The 20,500-nt window shown below is 38.4% G+C and overlaps 2 protein-coding genes across 2 annotated transcripts; both read right to left on the minus strand.

Moving 5' to 3' along the window:
• Positions 1–20: 20 nt before the first annotated feature.
• tectb (tectorin beta) lies at positions 21–5,767 on the minus strand. Its single transcript, XM_084741490.1, has 11 exons — positions 5,493–5,767; positions 5,334–5,409; positions 4,229–4,419; positions 3,600–3,751; positions 3,419–3,491; positions 3,116–3,219; positions 2,930–3,013; positions 1,842–2,004; positions 1,387–1,465; positions 1,090–1,122; positions 21–362 (listed from the first exon to the last, which is right to left on the minus strand). Exons 2-11 carry the CDS (start codon positions 5,398–5,400, stop codon positions 289–291), a joined length of 1,020 nt encoding a protein of 339 aa, XP_084597616.1. The 5' UTR covers positions 5,401–5,409; positions 5,493–5,767; the 3' UTR covers positions 21–288.
• A 3,934-nt stretch (positions 5,768–9,701) lies between these two features.
• LOC146312315 (dickkopf-related protein 3-like) lies at positions 9,702–12,382 on the minus strand. Its single transcript, XM_084740743.1, has 4 exons — positions 12,208–12,382; positions 11,780–11,954; positions 11,055–11,256; positions 9,702–10,052 (listed from the first exon to the last, which is right to left on the minus strand). The coding sequence occupies exons 1-4, from the start codon at positions 12,358–12,360 to the stop codon at positions 9,992–9,994; spliced, it is 591 nt and encodes a 196-aa protein (XP_084596869.1). The 5' UTR covers positions 12,361–12,382; the 3' UTR covers positions 9,702–9,991.
• Between the last annotated feature and the right edge of the window lie 8,118 nt (positions 12,383–20,500).

Here is a 20,500-nt window from a genome sequence, read left to right on the forward strand (position 1 = left end):
CAAAGATGATTTTTGGAAAATTTTCAAACAATCTTTATTGGAGAAAGCAGTGAAGTTTTGTCTGTGACACGTTAACAGATTATCAATTCACAAGAGGATATGAGAAGCTCAATAAATGTGATAACAAACTAAAAACAAATATAATTTGTGAGAAAATGATTGATTTGAACGTGGGGAGGAATGAATTCATACACTCCCTGAGTCCTGGGTGACACTCCCCTCTGTGTGTGTGTTTTTATGTAAATGAATGATGATATAAATGAGACTGAATGAAAATGTTTTTTTTAACTACATTCTTGATCCATTTACTAAATCCAAACACGTGTTTATCAGGACCACCAGCAGGATGAATAGTGAAGTGCCTGTGGTGGAAAAGATCAAATGTTAATGAACGAGAAACAACTTTCAACAGGATGAGAGAAACAAGTCCGAAAAACAAAAAGTCTGATCTACGTGGTTTTCTCTCTGTGACTTAAGATCGGTACTGATTTTAGCTCCATGTGGAGTGAAGAAACTCGATGTCTCATTTGCCTCCTCGGGCTTCTGTATTTTTGCAACACATGCAGCTGGTGGGTAGTTTGTTGGCTGATTTGAGTTTTTCTAGTTTCACTAAGTTTCCATTTCGATTGTTTAGTTATATTTAGAAAATCCAGAAGAGGGAAGTAAGTAAAATATGATTTCTGGTGCAAAATGTATCAATTAGATGCATGTAATAAGACGAAAAATGACATAAAAAATTGAGAAGACAAAAAAAGACACAACAAGGCTGAAAACAATGTAAAAGATGTAACTAAACGAAACAAGACGAAAAGACGCAAATAGACAAAATAACAAAATAAAAGATGCAAGTAGACAAAAAACAGCAAAGACATAACTAGACAAAAAAAAAACAATGAAAAGACATCACTAGTCAAAAAAACTACATCAAAGCCATAAATAGACAAAAAATAATGGAAAAAAGATGTAACAGGACAAAAAAATGACACACAACAAGACAAGATACAATAAGACAAAAAACAACATAGTTTGGCTCTGAATATTGGAGTAAAATACATTTCAATCACAGTTATCATTACATCACGTGTTTACCTTTTATGTGTCCGTTATTGGAGGACCCATTTCCTGTCAAAAGATAGAGACAATATATCATAATACAAAATAAAAGCTTAAACAATAAAAAAAAACTGTCGGAAATTTAACAATCAGTTATTGGAGTCTCTTAATTTGAAAGACGAGAAAATAATGATGCTAAAGTTTGCTATTTATTTAGTTAAAATCTACCCACCACTCACAAATGACTGAAAACAAATCTGGAGGGGATGTTTGATACTGTGAGAAGTTAAAAACACCTCAGCATGTATGGACCACATACATGGTGTACTGTACCTTTAATGTGAAACTCGGCGGTAAGGATCCCCCCACTTGGATCTGTCTCTGATGACAGACTTCTGTAGGAACAGGGACCCTGGAGGAAAGACACAAAGAGGAAACGTGGATCCAAAGTAGCACATTTTGTCACGTTAAACTAAGAATAACTATAAATGTAAGTGTATGAGCTACACAAATAGACAGGAAGGATGAACGCCTGTTAAATTCTTATTTAGGTTGAGGTTCTCCCCCGTGCTCTGCTCCATATTTATCTCCTCCCTCCCACCCAGTATGATCATTCTGGCATAAATATCTCCACCTCCGTCCGCCAACTGATGCCATATATTGACAACACATTGTGTTATATTCCTCGAGGGAAGGTTGGATTGTAACAGGAAAGAGAGAAATAAACAGAAGTAAGATGATGCCACAATGCTTTACTGTTTGATATCATATGTAAATGTTGTCCTCACTGGTTGACAGTTGAGCCGGTCTCCGTCACAGACCTGGACCTCACAGTGAAGCCACACTGTGGACACCTTCTCCAGCCGCTGGAACCGGAACGAGTTGAACTTGAACATGGAGCGGCTGTCTTTGGCGTTCTCAAAGATGGTCACAGTGCTGTCAGAGGAGCAGCTGTCAGAGGACAAAAACAGAAAAGTATTATTTTACCTTCATTCACTAATTCATTGATAAAGCTTTCTGAGCAGCAAAAAAATGAGAAAATAAAAAAGGAAATAAAAAAATGTAAAGAAAAACAAAGTGAAAAAGATGTAACAAGACGAAAAACGTAGAAGACTAAATATACATAAGACAAAAAAGGCGTCACACGACAAAAAACAATGTAATAAGATAAAAAAAACAACTTAAAAGACATATTGAGACAAAAAAGACGTAACAAGACAAAAAATATGTGATGAGACAGAAAACAACGTAACAAGACAAAAAACAATGGAAGACATATTGAGACAAAAGAGACATAACAAAACCAAAAAAAGGAATGAGCCAAAAAAGACAAGACGAAATATATGTAACAAGACCAAAAAAGATGTAACAAGACAAAAAAAAAAGCAAAAGACATATTGAGACAAAAAGACGTAATACAACAAAAAATATGTAACTAGACAAAAGAGAATGTAACAAGACAAAAAACAACGTAACAATGAAAAACAATGTAAAAGACGATGAAAAATACGTAAGGAAACAAAAAAAACATAACAACATGGACAATACATAAGACAAAAAAGACATAAGACGAAAAACGTAAAACGATGAAAAACAACATAAAAATGTTTTCAGAAAAAAACGTAACAACACGAAAAAGATGTAACTAAACAAAAAAACAACGTAAAAGATGTAGCAAGACAAAAATGATGTAAAAGAAAAAAGATGTTTCTGAAAGGTATTTTACAAAAGAAGTGTTTGTTCATTTGTTGTCAGCACTAGTCATAAAGTGCAATCGTGACAAATTATTTACTGTTTAGTTCAGTTAACTTGTTTTTAGGTCAGCGGGGGGACTTTTGTTTAATAGTCGAACCAGCTGAAGAGGTTTTAATCGTACCTATTGATGATGAGGCTCCACCTCTTCTTGTCTGTTGAGTAAGGAGTGGGAGTGGCCCAGCAGTTGTTTATTACAACTTTGAATCTAAGAGGTGGTACAACAAATCATAATAAGATGATGGGTTTGAAATATACAGTACTAAACTAAATAAAATTTTATGTGTAAATTTGAAATGTGTTGACAGACCTGTTACTTAGTCCTTTTGCCTCGATGCCGATGAAAACTTCAGAGCCGATCTCAGACGTGTCGATCACATAGGGAGCGTCTTTGGCATACAGGAACTTTGAATTCTACAAAATATATAATCTGTTGTTGTATTTTCTTCATATGACTGTGCCAGGAAATCTTTCATTTGCATCTAACAAGCTCTATACTCTTGTTTTTCCACACAGCTATCTGCACAGGATTTATTTAATATGTCTAAAAGTGGCATAAACATGTTGCAAAAGGCTTCCACTGGAGAGAGTGAATCTGTGAGCGTCTACTCACCGTGAACACATTCATAGACAACTGTGATCTAAAAGTGCCTAAACTCCCGTTGTTGACATAAACTGTAGCCACTCTGGAAAAAGCAGAGGGTTTAGTAAAAACGCTGCAAGTCATTGGGTTAGAATGCACATCATTTCCACGCAGTAACTGTGTTTGCCTCGTGTCCTGGATCGATGCTTACCTTTGGCTGAAGACCGCGTTGTTCACCAGGTAGGCTGCTCGGTACATGCAGCTGAAGGTGTAGTTGACCGGCTGGTTTCTGACGGTGAGCGAAGTGTCGTTGGATACGATGGAGTTATAGAAGATGTACTTGGGGTCTTTGCCGGGCATATACTGCGGAGAACAACGGAGATCAACAACAGAAGGGACGTGAATAAAACAGACTGTGCAAATGGTAATAAATCTAAAGTCTAGTATTGAAAATGACTCTGATACAGCCTAAACTGCTGGATTGGGTATCAGGGTGCATGCAGTTCTTTATTAGACCCTGCTACTTCTCAGCAGCATCTTGTACTTTTCTTCAGTTCTTCAGTTTCTTCAGTTCGTACAACAGTGACAGCAATCGTTTCACTTCCTTGCAGGGTTAGACGTATACATATATATATATATATTATTATATATCTACTTTTAAAGGCACTGAATTGCAGTATCTGCTGATACACAAAGTTCAGGTATAGGGATTGGTATCAGGGAGGAAAAAAAAAAAGATACTGGGACATCTTGAGCTTTAACCACCACAAACTAAACTGTATTCACCTCCTTCGTACTGCAGTGGTTCGATATGTACATAATACGTGCTGGGCGTCTCACCTCAGACTGCGTGCCACAGTATGAGTGGTTTTTGGGCGTCAGGTCCGAGATGATGAAGCGGTAGTAGCCCGGGCTGTGTATCCCAGAGTAACAGACGCCACCCAGGGACAGCTGGTCAATCTCCCAGCCGTAAGGACACTCTGGGACGTTGGCAATGATGGCGTTTGGGAAACATGACACCATAACATAGTCTGAAATAAGACACAATCACCAAGACAAACCAAAAAAATGACTTAGTCTCCCCAAACACTAATATTTCTGTAAAATGTACTTTCTTCCGTCGTTTCTGAATGTAAACATGTACGGCACATCATTCCACTTGAGCTTTCTCCCTTTTATCCACTTTAAGTTTTTTGGTAATCCTTCAATTTCCAGGTCCCATAAGTTCATTGTTATCTAACAAATTACCCACCAGTTATCTCCAAATTACCCCCAGATTTCATGGTAAGTATGTGATAATTAGCAAGTGTTGCACACTTACCATGAAATCTGGGGGTAATTTGTGGGTAAATGTGCTTTGTAATTACCACCCACTACATGAAAACGGTACCTGATAATTATCACATAATTAAACATGAAATTTGGGGAAATCTGGAGGTAATTTCTATAAAATGTATCACATTCTACAAAATATATTCCTTGGTAATTACACCTATTTACCATGAAATTATGGGACTTAGAAAGTGAAGCATTACTGTTTTTCCTTTACAAAATCTAAGCATGCAAGAATAGAGGGTAAAGTTTGTTTTGCATGAAGTCCTACAGGACAGATTTCAAATTTTTGGTGTAAATAAACTATACTTTCATTAGCAGAGTCAACTTTAATGTGTTTTTTTTACTTGCCTAGTTGTGCAAGTGGGTCAGAAATCTACTTGCTTGAAGTACATTTTTACTTGCCCCTGTGCAAAATGTTTATATATCAGCTTTTATCAAATAACCACAAAGATGTGAATTGATTGTTGTGTTTAATCTGGGGCTGCAATGTCTATAAAATGTCAGAAAAAAAAGTCCATCTCAGTTTTTTAAAGCTCATGGTGATGTCCACAAATGTCCATTGTCCAAAAATGACACAAGCAATGATATGACACAAGCACAGTGACGTTACCTGCTTTCTGGGGTGCGCATGTCCATGCAACAGGCAGAAACATTAATAATGCACTGACAGAAGCCATACTGTGATGCTGCAGAGAGAATTAACAAATCCACTTTAGCAATAAGGATTATATAAAATGATGTGAATCTGTCATGATGTGAAAAGACTCACCTGTAGGGAAACCTTCGAATAGTTTGATGTCAGAGGATCCTCATGGCTCTTCAACAGTTTTCCAGCACCAGTGACTCTACAGCTAACACCTTGACAGCTTGTGGAGGTATTTTATACTGTCACAGGTGAAGGTAATCAACTTTCCCCCATTCTCCCGGCTCCACTGTTCCCCCTGGCAGGATTAGTTTAAGAGCTCCATTGTGGAGCTGCTCACAAAAAGCTCTCTGTGCTGCTCGGACATTGACTTTCAAATGACCAGCGTCTCACGGGATCGGCACTCAGGGTGCCTAAGTCACCTTTTATAGAGATGGGCACACAGGATATTTGTCAATTTTATACAGTGAATACTGGACACTTATGACTTACAGGAGAGCAATTTGTGTATTTATATAAGCAGGGTAACCGGAGGAAGAAAAGACAGAATCTCAGTGGAGCTCACAGACTCACATTGTGTAACATGACTAATTTTGCTTTAAAAAATAAGCTGTTTGAGTAGATTTGTTGTCTCTTTACAACCTGTTACAGTTGATCAAATTATAATTACCAGATTTCTCCTGCACCTGTCCATTTCTTATCCTGTACTTAAAGGTCCAGTGTGTCAGATTTACAGGGATTTATTGACTGAATACGGCAGAAATGGAATCTAATATTCATGAGCATGTTTTCATTACTGTATAATCACCTGTAAGTAAGAATCATTGTGTTTTTGTTGCCTTAGAATGAGCTGGTTTGATCTACAGAGGGTGCAGGTCCTCTGTCATGGAGGTCACCATGTTGCGCTGCCATGTTTCTACAGGAGCTCAGAACGGACAAACCAAACACTGACTCTAGATGTGTCCTGTTGCCACACAGCTTAAACTGTGTTTTCTCCAACATGTTTGGAACAGGAGGGAGAGATGAGGTGTTTGCAATCTGCAAGCTCACTGCTAGATGCAAATAAACCCTGCAGACTGGTCCTTTAAAGCAGCAAGTTTGATATTTTGGGAAATACACTTTCTGGTGGGGAGTTAAATACCACTTTTCTGTCAATTTACATTTTGGTTTAAAAAAAAAAACTAGATGTAAAATGTTAGTTATTCATTTGTTTATCTAAATTACTTTATCTGCGCACACAAAACTGTGTAAAATCCAGATAATGAAAAAATGTGAGATATAACGCGAGAAGTCACAGACTTATATAAAGGACCTCGTCTCCCTTTGTGGAAAAACAAACAACAATTTTTCCAATTTAGCATAATCTAGCATGATTCGTACTCATACCTCGTGCTCTTTCTCACAACTATTCTGAAATTTGACTTTTTAATTTTTAATGAGACCTCATTCTGTTCCCAAATTGCAACTCATTTGTATTGTTTAAGTCAGTGTGTGATAAAAGTCATATTGATATCATCACCAAACAAAATAGGAAAAGAAAATTTACAAACTAATGAAAGATAATTAATATAAATAAAAAATAAGGGTCCAAGAATAGATCCTTGTGGTACACCATATGTTGTGTGAACTGTGGTAACTGTGCATAAGTTTTGAAGATGTTGCAGGCAGATTTTTTTTTATCCTTTGAACAGAACCAGGCTAGCTGTTTAACCCTGTTTCCAGTTGTTTATGCTAAGCTAAGCTAACTGGCTGCTGGCTGTAGTCTTATATTTAATGGACAGAGGTATCTATCATGTTATCTAATGCCCTGCAAGAATGAAAGTGTCAAATTACTCCTTTAACCAATAAATATCTTAACATTCAATATCGTTTCTCAAAAATACATATCTAAACATGTAGTATCACAGATGTATTCTGAAGACAGAAACTGAGGTGGGCAGAGAAACCGACAGCCCTGTTCCTTCCCTCTGTCCTACTGGGACAAAAGAGGACAAAATGTCCAGAAACAGAATACCATTTAAGAAGCTAAATAGTGAAAACAGACATGTATGGATACCTTCAAAATGTGATGGCAGCTCAGATAAGAGCTGGCACACACTAGTAACTAGTGTTCTTCGGTGGAGATGATAGGCCTGTGTTTTGCAGCATTCAGTAATATAAGGTTTCTCACAGTCTTGTGCTATTAGATATCACTTTTGTCTCACCAGCTTTTCATATGTGACTGAAATGTGTTCTCATTGATTTGTTTGCATCATATTTGTTGGTTCATATCATGTTGCCGAAAGCCTTGGTAGCTTTGGTTTTGATGTAATGAGTGTCCATTTTTTCTGATGTCTCTTCAACTGACAGTTTGTTATATTTTTTCTGCTCTAAATCAAATAAAAAAGGATGGAATTTACACCAGAAAAAGACATTGTAATCAAAATCTGCTAATCTAAATATGCCACCAATGCACCAATAAAGCTTGAAATCTTTTCATGCAGCTCCATTCACACAATCGAAAGCCTCCTTGCAAAGACTTAATGATGAGAGCTGTAAAACGATAGCAAAGAGGTTAGACACTAATGTCCTTCACAGAACAATTCAAGTCACCCAACAATTGAAGGGGCAAACTGCAGACGATTAGCATCTGAATGGAGCGGCTGGGGAATTTGTGAGAGGTAGTCCGAGGAAGATATCAATCTAAGAACGGGTCAGGGGACAGCTAGCGTTACAGCATCTGATGATGCTGACAATCGGGAGCCGCAAGATTCCACCATGTTATGCAACCGCGGCCTTCGATCCAAGAAACGTGCTCGAGAGGAGACAGAGGCTGTGTGCAACTGTCTGTACGGTCCATTGAGTTTTAAAGTGATACGGCACCCAAAATCTATCCTTTGAGGATGAAACATTTACTGAATCTACACTTGAAAGGTGTCTGTTAAAGGTTTGTTGTTGGTCTCTCGTGCAAAACACAGTCAGATTCAGAAATCAATGGATTCTGACTGTGACAAAATTTCACAGCAGAGAAAAGTCTAAGAACTTCTTAAACTACCTCTGCAGCAAAATACACGTCTCCACTATCCACCAGTATGAACAAAGTCCTTTTTACACTGGAAAAAAACCTACTGGCTATTTTCTTCAATAGGAAAAGGTAGAATCGGCAACGGCTCTGCAGCAGACATAAGTATTTATCATCGCCAGCTCCAACTGGTAGTGACATAAATACAACACTAGGGTAGACGCACTATTTTCATCCCTTTTCAGCAAAGGCAATGAAGGCTTTTATTATGAAGCAGCAAAATCAGGAAACGTTTTCACCAGCCGCAACTTGACACAACTCCTAACACGTGAAAGCGAACACAAACAGTAAAATATGGCAGATAACCAAACAGCAACACAGAGAAGAAACTAAACCACAGAGTCACAAAAGTGCTCAGAGCCGAACGCACAAAGACTTTAAAAAACGTCTTTCTCTCAGTTCTCCTGCACAGACATGAGTTGAGTCTCAGTTCCAGCACACATAAAAAAAAACAGAAAGGCAAACAGGTCTGCTGGCAATGGGAAAAGGGTCAACGGGTTTAAAAATTCTGCATATACACACTATTGATGTACAAACAGTATAATATGTTCCAAACATGTTTTTTGTTATGATGCATTAGTAAACTTAGTTTATTCTTGGGAAAATCAAATCTGAGATTGATTTTTAGACTGAAATATGATTTCTTTCTGATAATATTCTAAAAAGCATAATTTAATTATCATGATGTTTTTAGTTTTGACTTTAAGTTGACACTAAATCTGTTTTCTCAAACTTTTACCTCTCTCTCGATCTTTTTCTCCAATAGTGGCTCAAATACTGAGTAGAAACCAAACTTTCTCCTGCTCATGAATACACACCCATCAGACCTCTCTTGTCTTCAGACATACCCAGAATGAAATCAGGAGCTGGCCGAGGTGCTTTTAGTTTCTGTGGACATTACCTCTGGACGGCTTTGCCTGATGAGCTGTAAGCTATAAAACCTGTATCTACTTTTAAAGCGAAGTTTAAAAACTTCCAGTTTTCTCAGGCCCATGAGCAGTGTGAGCGTCTGTGTGTGTGTGTGTGTGTGTGTGTGTGTGTGTGTGTGTGTGTGTGTGTGTGTGTGTGAATATAGTTATGGGTATGTATGAATGTTGTTCTCTATTGTTGTGCTACTGTGTTGCACACACTTCATGTTTGTGAAGTGAAATTCACCTTTTGATTCTGATATACTCACTGTAGATGAAAAAATGACATTTACATTTGAGTTTATTGTTGTCTTGCTACTTCCTTATGTGTATTTTTTTTACTGATAAAGAATGATGTTGGCAGAATTGTTGCTTTTGCAAAAGTTTTCTTTTTATTCTTCAGATGGAATAGATAGCTGTAATCAAAGATCACTAAATGCATTGAGGTCGACACTGTATGAGACATAATGGCATTGTTGAGCCCAGCTACACACAGCAGTGCTTGTGTCAAAATTTACAAAATGAAACCATAAAGAAAATCATCCTTGATGTAAGACTCTAATAAGAACATGTAGTAATACAGCGTATTTTGAAATACATACATTTTTCTATACAACATATTTACATAATAAATAGCTTTAATGTTGAGGTTGGCATCAAGGTTTGGGCACTTGGCAGGTCCAACTTGTTCGTTCTGGTTGGTAAATAAAATCTCTCCTGGAAGACAAACAAACTCAGGTGAGATCATGTGAACCATGAAATTCACTATCAAAACCAACAAATATGTTTTTGAAAAGGATTTTAAAAGCAGAGAGATCTGCACTGAGATCCTGCAGAGAGTTTTTACTCCTCTGTCATGTTGAATGAAAGAAAAGTTCACACAACAGTTGGAAAGACTGTATACTGCAAATTTTACAAACATCCAAATTAAAACTGTAGTATATGTTACATTAACAGCTATTTGTTTTTCATAAGATCAGGACTAGTGGCATTGCTAAATTAACATAAAACACACTCTTCATGCCAGCCAGGTTTTCTGAGTGTCAGTAAAGTTTTCTGAAACAGAACAATAACCCCTGGACTGAAGGTTCTCTGATTACCCCTCACCCCAATCAAGTTTGTTAGCTTACACTTGTGTGCAAAAAACAAAATAATTAACTTTTATACAACCAGGAAATGATTTAATCATTGCATGTCAAATAAAACTGTGACTGTGGAATTTCACTGCCAATTAAACTTCACAAATGGACGTCAAAATGTTTTTTCGAGGATTTAATTGCTATTCTTTGGCTTTCTGAGCTGTTTTACTGACATCTATAATGTGTTTTAAATTTTTCCAGATTCTAAATTTCCTTTGTGTAACGCTCTGTGGGACAATAGTGAACGTAAAGAGCATATTTTAAAAATCAAGATTTTTTTTTAATGTTCATGACGTTTTGCTTAGATTTGGTGTGGCAGTGTGGATTTAAGACGCAGTTTGTACCTTCATTTTGACACAGCGTCCTCTGTAAGACAGGGCCTCACTAACGCAGGACATGTCTCACTTGATCTTGTATATAATTGGCACAAATTCCCAAACACATTTACAATTAATCAGCTGCTGTAGAACCATTTGACAAAGCTGGGATCTGGGCTCTGTGTTCCGGTGATAGTCGAGCCTCAGCTTTTGCTATTTTGAGTAAATAATTTTAGATGAAAAAGTTTGTTTGCTGTACTCACTCTCTCTGGTGTGATGCACCATTTTCACGACACAGCAGCCCCTCGTCACACGGACAAATCTGGTTAATGCTGAATGCCAGGCCGCCATCAGGAACGTAGCAGCTCTCACCGCGGATCAGACGTCTCTTGCACACCTGTTCACCGTGGTGTCGAGCGCAGCACATGGACGCCCCACAATCCCTGTCAACTTTACATCTGGCACCTGCATGAAGGAAACACCAAATGTTTGTTCTTTGTTGCAATGCATTCAATTCTCATTTATAATGTATTTAATGTGTGTATGTGTATGGGCTGCAAATTTATTCTTTTTTTGATTAAGTAATTAGTTGTTTGGTCTATAAAATGGTGAAAAATGGTGAAAAATATCAACATCTTCCTGAAACCCAAGATGACATCCTCAAATGTCTTGTTTTGTTCACAACCCAAAAATATTCAGTTTAGTGTCATAAATGACTAAAGAAACCATTACATCTTGAAATTTAAGAAGATGAAATCAGAGAAATTAATTTTTTTTTTCCTTTAAAAACTTCTCAAACCGATTAAGAGATAATTAAAATAGCTGGCGATTAATTTAATAATCCATTAATCATTTTTAAAAAGTAGGTCACCAGGAAAAAAGTTTGTGAATCACTGGTCTACAGGACAAGGGGTGTCGCACACTGTACAGACTGTAAAACCCCCCTGAGATAAATACATTTTGATTTGATTGATTGATTGACTCTTACCCTCCTGTCCGTTGGGGATGCTGCGGTGACACTTTCCAAACATGCAGCTGAGTCCGCGGACACACTGGGCGTCCCGCCGACAGTAGTGGCCCTCCCCTCGCAGAGGAACACAGAGACCAAAGTGACGATCGCAGGAGAAACCCCGCCCACAGGCCCTGTCTTGATCGCACACAGCCTGGGGAGAAAATGTTAAATGTGAAAACTTTATTTATATATTAACTTTAAGACTTAAAAAAAAATTGCTCAGTTTTAAACCAACTGCATTAACAGCCCATTTTACATCTAAGTATGGAAAACTAACAGGTTACAATTATTTTTTAACATAGATTTTCTAGAACTGGCTTTTGCTCTGATGATTTCTCAAAAGTTTAAATAAAAGTTTAAAAGACAAGCTTCATATTCATGCACAGAATCCAGAGTTATCTTACCGTGGTTGCTTTGGCTACAGGGAGGATTTCTCTAAGGGCCTTTGCTCCTTCTTTGGGTGGGCTGTGAGGCATGTTGAGCATCCAGGCCCAAATCCGAGCTTCGGCCCAGGAGAAGCAAAGACACAGGCAGACTATCCACAGATTCCCCAACATTTCCACCGACCGTTCAAAACAAATCAAATAAATAAATCAAATAAAAATAAGAGCAAGAGAGACTGAAAACGATTAAGTAAAGTCAGGGTGACTCAAAGAGAAAGAAAAAATGAGTCACTGGTCTATCCGAAGCATCCACAGCTCAAAAGTCCCAGTAAATGTGCAGAGGGTTCAGGCTTGCAGGATCCGTGTACTGACAGTGGCTGCCTCCTCTTCAAGCATGACTTTTATAGGTCTCCGGGGCTTGACTACCTCTCACCAGGCTGTTTGTCCAAGCAACAGGGTAGGAGGAGACAATTAGTTGTTAATGGATTAACTAAATTGCCCAGGTCACCCCCCGCAGCCAGAAAATAGTGTCAAAGTGACCAGTCATGGAGTGGGAAGAAAAGAGGGGAGAGAGGGGAGATGAGGGCCGGGGAGGGGACGGACGGACGTGATGGGCTGACAACAGCTTCACACAATAGAGCCGAGACAAGCACCACCTCAGCGTGGTTATCTCCGCCAGACAAACAAATGAGGAGGACAAAGGCAGACAAATGCATGACATGTTTCACTGCTCCCTGACTGACAGGTAGAGCCGCCGCGGGTCCTGGCCCCTGAACGCTGGGCAAACACTCCTGGCCCCGACCCCGACTGCCCCGTTGCCCCCTACCCTATCCCACTTCAGACCCCACGCTGAGAGCAATTTGCAGAAGTGCACCCTGCAGACGACCCCATGATCTCATTAAATGTAATTACCATCAGCCATTAGTTCTCAGGGGGAGAAGGGGAGCGAGTGGAGGGGAGGCAAGTTGCTCGAGGGAAACAAACATTCATTTTTGCACATTTTTTCAATAATTTCTGGTTTCTTTTAACCTGCCAAAAAAAGTAATAACTATAAAGTAATAAAAGTAAAGTAATAACTTTATATCCAGAGTAGGTCTGCAGCTAATGATTATTTTCACTGCCGACTAATCTGTTGATTATTTTCTTGATTAATCAATAAGTTGGCCAAAACTCAAGTTGAAGTCTTGAAATATTTTGTTTTACCCACAACCCAAAGATATTCAGTTTACTGTCAAAGGAGTAAAGAAAATTTTGACTTTTTTTTACCAAAATAGGTGACGATTAATTTTATAATCAATTCATAATGAAGTATTTGATTAACTGTTGCAGCTCTAATTCTGAGGATCTTTTACAATTTGCATTTTGCATTTTAAAGTCAGGTGATTTAACTGCAAAGTTTGGTTATAATTTTTCAGTATAATGCGAAAATAAGCCAAAGAAACAGACACAAAAAACAAATTGTTCTGGTGAAATGCTTCAAACATTCACATGGAGTAAAAGTGAAGTTTGTCTTTCATTTACGAACGTGTATAACCTTCTGCTGAGTAATAGGGCTCCTCCACCTTTTCAGAAGCTGAAGTCAAATTCAAGCACTTTTCAAGCATTTTCAAAGTGGATTTTCAAGCTTTCCCAGCACCTTACAGCTCTGTTAAATGACATCTGTATACACATGCATGCTCAAAATGTTTAAATCAGATGTTCCTGTGCTATAAACAACCAAAATTATATTTCATGATAGAATTCGACAAATTAAAGGAAAACACAACAAAGCCTCATGGTTAAAAATGTGACACCTGTCTGTAAATAGACTCTGCACTGTGAGACAGTATAACAAAACAACAGAAACAGGAACAGTGGATACGGACCAGTTTAAAAAATTTGATTATGGAATAATAGCAAGTTAGTTATGTTGTTTTGGTGTGTGGGTGTGTGAGTGTGGGGGGTGAGTGGGGAGTATGCAAGAGAAAGGAGCAAAGAAGAAGAGAAAGAGAAGTTGGACAACTAAGCACAGGAGAGGACAGAAAGGTATACTATACTTTTTCACCAACAATTCTACAATAAATACAAATAGTAATAATAGTTAAATTCATAAAAGCAATAAATTACAGAACAAGTCTGGGGTAACGTCGCCCCATCCGCTGGCTGAGGAACAAAATCAGGGCAGCATTAGCGAGCGGTTCAGCAGGGTCAGACCATTTTTATCTGTTTTATCTTCCCCCTAACAACTGTTGGCTGAACTTCCGTTGAGGCACTCAAACTGAACAATTTCAGCAAACACACAGAGATCACATATCACACTTTCTCTGCACACTGGCATAGAGCTGCTTAGGCTTGAGTCCAAAGGTTTACTCTTAATGTGCATGACACATCATGACATGGTCAGGCCCATTCATACTTTAAGGAGGTACTGCAGCCTTCGACCCCTGAGAGGAAACTCAGGTGTTTAGAGCAGGAACTTCTGGTAGTTTCAGGGTCAAGGCTGAAAGGTAGTGTAAGGGTAAAGTAATCAGCCGGGAACGTGCACGTGTAATGATTGGCTAACTGGTTGCTACATGAAGTTATTTTGCTGAACGCGTTACGAGAAAGGCTGAACCTTTTTTGCTGTCCGACCCTCTCTGTTGGCACTGCCTCTGCTTTCATACAATGCACTGCTTTCAAATTAATAAGGATGCCTTTATCACACAGTACTGGTGTCTCATTTACTGTTGCTGCTCTTCAACATGTGATTTTATAAATATTATAATTGCATAATGTGTATTGTATTGTTTGAATCATTATGTGTGGCTTGTTCACTTTGTTTTGTTACGCGTCTGCTCTCTTCGTCCTTTGGTAAAGCACTTTGGAACAGCTGAAAAGCACTACATAAACAAGATTTGCTTGCTTACTTTGCATGCATATTTTTGATTAAAACCTACTTAATAAAAGCCAGCAGCTTTAAAAATTATTTGCACATTTTAATCAGCTTTAGTGCTTTATTGATATGAAACAAAAACATGAGTGAACCCCCACTGTGCTGCTGGATGAGAGCGCAGCAGCTGTCACTCTGCAGACCAATACATTAAAATTAAACCTGATATCCTTGTCAGTGGTCTTTATAAAGATGATCACACTGGAGATGTGATGAGTCTTATGGTCTCACCAACTAAGACTGTAAGGTTTAGAGGATCTGTACTGTCAGAAGAACTTCTGTGTTAAACCGGCACTAGCCTTCACTGTTCCAGTATCATTCAGTATTTTCAGTCAGACTTAGATGCCTGCATAATTGTTTGTAATTTACATGTTCTCAGTGGCAGACAGCACAGATTGGTTGGGCAGATATCTGAGCTCCAGGTAGTTAAGTCCTTATCAAAACAGGCTAACACAGACTAATGACGTAATTGGCGGTCAATTAGTCGGCACAATAGCAGCAACGGGATCAATTAGCAACATGTAAATTAGTGTTGTATCGTGATTATGCAACCGGTGGTCTAACTGTTGTGATTCATGTGTATTGAACACTTAGTGGAACGAAAGAATGGAAAAGTATTGGGATGTTAAAAAAAAAAAAAAGTGGTAAAGATGAATTTATCAAATTTATCTTGTTTGTTTGTGTGTGTTTTTTAATGTTTCACTCAATTTTTTATTTTTTTCCACAATGCTAAGAACAAAGTGACGTCCTATCATCTTCACCAACATGACCTGCATATCCCTATTTGAAATTGATTGGTTTGAGATGTGTAAGTTACAACGAGCTGAGTTGCCAAGTACTTTCACTCTGACTGACGATGAATCTGAAAACCTTGGGACTCTGAACTCTGAACCAAGGTTCACGTCTTCATTAGATTGTGTACATTTGACCCAATTCGATTAGTTTTACTTTCACATTGCAATTATGCAAGCACACTAAAGAACTATACGTGCCATGCTGTCTACATCAGCTGCGTATCCCTACTTGCAATTAATTGGTTTGTAGACGGGCGTCGGTGCGTCTGACTTCAGCACGTTGTCAGTTCAATTCAATTCCTCTTGGTAAATACCTGGAAAATAAAAAGTGTCTGAATTTTTGTGAGGTTTTTTTTCAGCAGACTGTTTATAAAGTCTGTTAAACATTTGGTTTCCAAAATGTTGGTTCTATTGCATGGATTTTCCTTTTACCGGTGCTACCATGTCTCCAAGGGGTGGAAGCGGCTCAGGTGATAAAATGAGCAAAGATCACATTATTTTTGACCAAATAACTCCATGTTGTGACAATACTGCGAGGCAGAGTATTGATGCTTTCATAAAATATTACAACCAATGAGAGACTTCAGTCAGGAATGTGGATATTATGACTAAGCTGGTAAACATAAAGTGTAATCACATAATTTAAATGTGGAAGCAAAGCTAACCAGATCAAATGTATATATGCAACAAAAACATGAACCTTGGTTCAGACTTTCAGGTGTGGAAGCAGCCAGCAGACTCTTAGAGATTTCTCAGTTTCAGTGTTTGCAGGTTCATGATCATCAGTACTTTGCAACTCTCAGCCTTTGTGTTGAAACTAATAAATTGGAAATCTGAACCTGGTTATTTACAGATGAATTATTTTTTTTTCCACAGCGCTGTGTTTTGCATTATTAGAATTACAGCACATCTCCCACTCCTTTTCTTTATCACACTCCTCCAAACACGTATTCTTGTTCTACATCCGTACTTAACCGAGATATCCCACCTTTTTATTTACCCAATGCCAACAGCAGATAACTGTCTCCAAACACTCCTTAACATGCTCCCCCAGTGTTAATGACTCTGCTAATGACGGTCGTAATGAATGCGCTCACTGTCACAATCAACATTGCTGTGGGTCTTGCAATTAGGGACTAACAAAAACAACGGGCAGGGTGATGTTTGTCCATTGTAATGGACCTTGACCCCCTACAGGGAGCTCTGAATGGTGGAGGTCGTGAGGAGTCTGCCTTCCCACCACCAGAAAAAACATGTTCAGTGCAGGAATGGATGGATGATTGGCAATGAGTCTCACAGACTGAATGTGTATTCAAGGAACTGGAGAACAATGAGGTAAATGTTGTTTCTTCAGGATTCAATACGTAGTTTCAATACTACTCTGCTAAAAAAAAAAAAACACACAGTCGAGGGTGTTATTTTTCTGAGACAGAAGACACCAAGCTAATGAATAATTATAGACAGGGGAGGGTAAAGGGATTATAAGCAAGTATTGTTATGTTGATTGCAGTATTTGTTCTTCTGTAATGGTGCAGTATGTTTTATTCAAGAACAGGGAATTTTGAAAATGCACACTGAAAGCAGTGAGTAGATGTTGTATGAGTGGAAATCATCAGTACCAGTGGTGGTGAAAGAGGTAGAGCAGAAAGTTTTAGAGATACAGAGATAATCAGCTGTAATTACGACTTAATGATTATATAATAAGCAAAAACAGGGGGCTAAATGTAAATGTTGTCGCCTGTGTACGGTGGCAAATGTCTGCTGATAAGAAAGAGATTGTGTACAGTGAGCAGGTCTTTATTCTGAAATAAATCCTGGCAGGATGATGCAGGATCCCGACACGAAGCGGAGGGGGTCTTGAATCGTCATAATTGTTACCGAATAAAATGTAGCAACACCTGCGAGCAAGCTCAGACAGTCAACTCGAGCCACACCACAATCACACCTTACACGCCTCACTCTCTGTAGAACAAACCGAACGCACCCTTCCAAACTGGCAGTCTATTTAAACTGCTAAAACCTCCCATCTCTCCCTCTGCCTGTCAGTGCCATTGCTGCTTTGCACCAGCATCACTGCCTGTTCATTCAGCCCCACCACCACCCCACCTCACCTGCAGGCTCCGACAGGGGGTCCAAGATATGTGTTCATGAGGCCTAGACACCAAACTCTATGTTCTGCCGCTGCAATAAACATTCTTAAACATGAACTGTCCGACTGAACTGAAATTTTGATTCGATAATGCTTGTATACATGCTTGTACATTTGTTACATGTCGAGGCATGCAGGAAAAACACCACGTTAGACCCAGAGATGGGAATCAGTGTTTTTTTTTTTTTTTACCACTGGGTCTTTGAACAACTTCTGTAAAGTGAAATGTATTTTAATTTTTTTGTTAAAAGTATTGTTAAGGAACTGATATCAATGTCACAGTATTAGCAAAGGTATGAGTATGGAAAATTTCTGAACAATACTCATCCCTTCATACAAACACAACTTAAATAATGTCTCAAAAGTAAGTCAACATTAACTACTGGATTCACACGGGACACTTTCTCCTGAAAGTCATGTTACTCTGACCCATCCATCCACACGTGGACTTTTTATACCATTTTATACCACATCACCTGACTTCGATGGCACATTAAAACAGTAGCAGGGTCTCTCCAGGAATGACGTACCTACAGCATAATACTTTGAAGCACAGGAGTTAAAACCGACTGACCAACCAACCCAATGATGGAGACACAGAGCCACACAGACGTCCATCTTAAAACATAAGCACTTCATTAAGCTTGGAGCTTGGATGTATTTAAATGTAGAGTCCTGAAGCTGTGTGACCACCCAACAAGCAGTTCTGACAGAGTGTACTGGCCCCTTAACACACCTGGGGATATGAATGTCCAAGTACAAGCACACAATGTTCTAACATTTACTTCCTGCCTTACATCTACACTGAAGTCACATTATAAAATGTGTTAGAAAAGCCTCAGAGCTGTTTCTTAGTGTTAGTGGGCAGACATTCCACACCTTCCACAGACAGGCCTGAGGTTTTATATCACTCCTCGTGAAGTGAAGCGAGGGGTGAAATGAAGCCAGCATTTGTTACCACAAACAAAACATCACCGTTATAATTTGGACGGCATACTCTTAAAATAAACAAAGAAACAAAAATTGTGCTTATGCTTTATTTTCAAGCAATGTGGAAAAGGCCAATAGGCAAAATCTAACCAGGTCCATTTTATTAGTTTACTTAAATTTACTTCAATGGAAGTAAAAAGCTGAGTGATAGTTACAGCTGAATGATTTTGAAGAAATATTTCATTGCAATTATTCTGACTGATATTGCAACTGCGATATAATTTGCAATATTAGAGGTGATGACAATTCTTACAAAAACAGACCATCACACTAATTTTAAAACCTTGTAAACTTCAGGGTTCAACTAGCAGTTCTTTAGTCTAAAGATGATCATAATTATAACACCAGTCATATTATTACTATTACTGTGACAATGGTGGCAGTGATATTAAAAGCAGAAATAAAACAGAGGGAGAAATGCATCTACAAAATCTTAAAATCAGAATATTCTGGGAGTCTCCATTTACCTGCTTCATAGCTCTCCTTGAATTCCCATCATTTCCACTGTATAAAGCAAAAATAAAATGCCAAAACATTTAAACTAAATTACTTCTCTTGGTTATTTTGTCATCACAGTCAATGAATCTGTGAACACACTTGAGCCTCCATACCGCATCCGTCTGGAATGATGAAGTAATGTCTACTCTTGTCATTTACTGTGTATTATCTTAAAAGTGAGGTATCTTTATTGTTGGTGAGACAGATGTTAACTCAGGTTAAATTTAATGACACCTATGTTCATTGTCATCCATTGCTGTTTTAGAGAGCTAAAGATTTGGCAGAGACCTTAGAGCTTTTTCTTTTTTTAAGTCTGGTAAAACTCTTTATGTGCAGCATTTTAGAGCAGAAAACTGCAATAAATGTACAGGGATGACTTAAAATAAGGTCTTAAATTTGATTTATTTTGGATTGGACAAGTACACTGCGTGCCCAGTCCAAACATTCACTGGGAAATCACTACACATAATGGCTTGTCAGTTTCCAATGATGGTAATAACCCTGCCTCGCTGACTCATAACCAACTCCACATCTGTCCTTTATGATTATTTAGACACGGTGGCGGTAATCATTTAAAGACACACTTTTGATAAAGCCTTGTTGTGCTAAAATTAACTATAGTAAATCGTCCCATTGTTTTGAGTCAACAGGCAAAATAAACACACTTGAACATAAATATCCCCCCAAATAAATCAAACCTGTCCTCAGATGTTTGAACTCCATCTGTGCTAAGGTTTAAATAATGGTCTCTATAAGCTGTTTCCAATTGGAACAAGACAGGAGAGTGTGACTCCTTCGATAATGGGAAACAGCCCTGTGTCTTCTTCATGCCAGGTTTACAAAAAAGGGGAAAGACGAAGAGGGCAAGAGGAGAATCTGGAGCAAGGGTCACCGGTGGCCACTGGTCACTGATCGGCCCATTCCCCTTTATTCCAGAAGGAACACATCAAGTATACAAGATCTAGAGTAGGAAAC

The sequence above is a fragment of the Lutjanus erythropterus genome, chromosome 17, assembly GCF_056507025.1.
Source record: "Lutjanus erythropterus isolate fLutEry1 chromosome 17, fLutEry1.hap2, whole genome shotgun sequence".
Classification (NCBI taxonomy): domain Eukaryota; kingdom Metazoa; phylum Chordata; class Actinopteri; order Lutjaniformes; family Lutjanidae; genus Lutjanus; species Lutjanus erythropterus.

Coding starts and splice junctions, on each gene's coding strand:
- tectb (XM_084741490.1), bottom strand. CDS start 5,400: ATGGCTTCTGTCAGTGCATTATTAATGTTTCTGCCTGTTGCATGGACA. Junction 3,752..4,228: donor ACTGTGGCACGCAGTCTGAG/GTGAGACGCCCA, acceptor TGTTCTCCGCAG/TATATGCCCGGCAAAGACCC. Junction 1,466..1,841: donor ACCGGCTCAACTGTCAACCA/GTGAGGACAACA, acceptor TCTTTCCTCCAG/GGTCCCTGTTCCTACAGAAG.
- LOC146312315 (XM_084740743.1), bottom strand. CDS start 12,360: ATGTTGGGGAATCTGTGGATAGTCTGCCTGTGTCTTTGCTTCTCCTGG. Junction 11,257..11,779: donor CATCCCCAACGGACAGGAGG/GTAAGAGTCAAT, acceptor TCCTTCATGCAG/GTGCCAGATGTAAAGTTGAC. Junction 10,053..11,054: donor GGTGCATCACACCAGAGAGA/GTGAGTACAGCA, acceptor TTTGTCTTCCAG/GAGAGATTTTATTTACCAAC.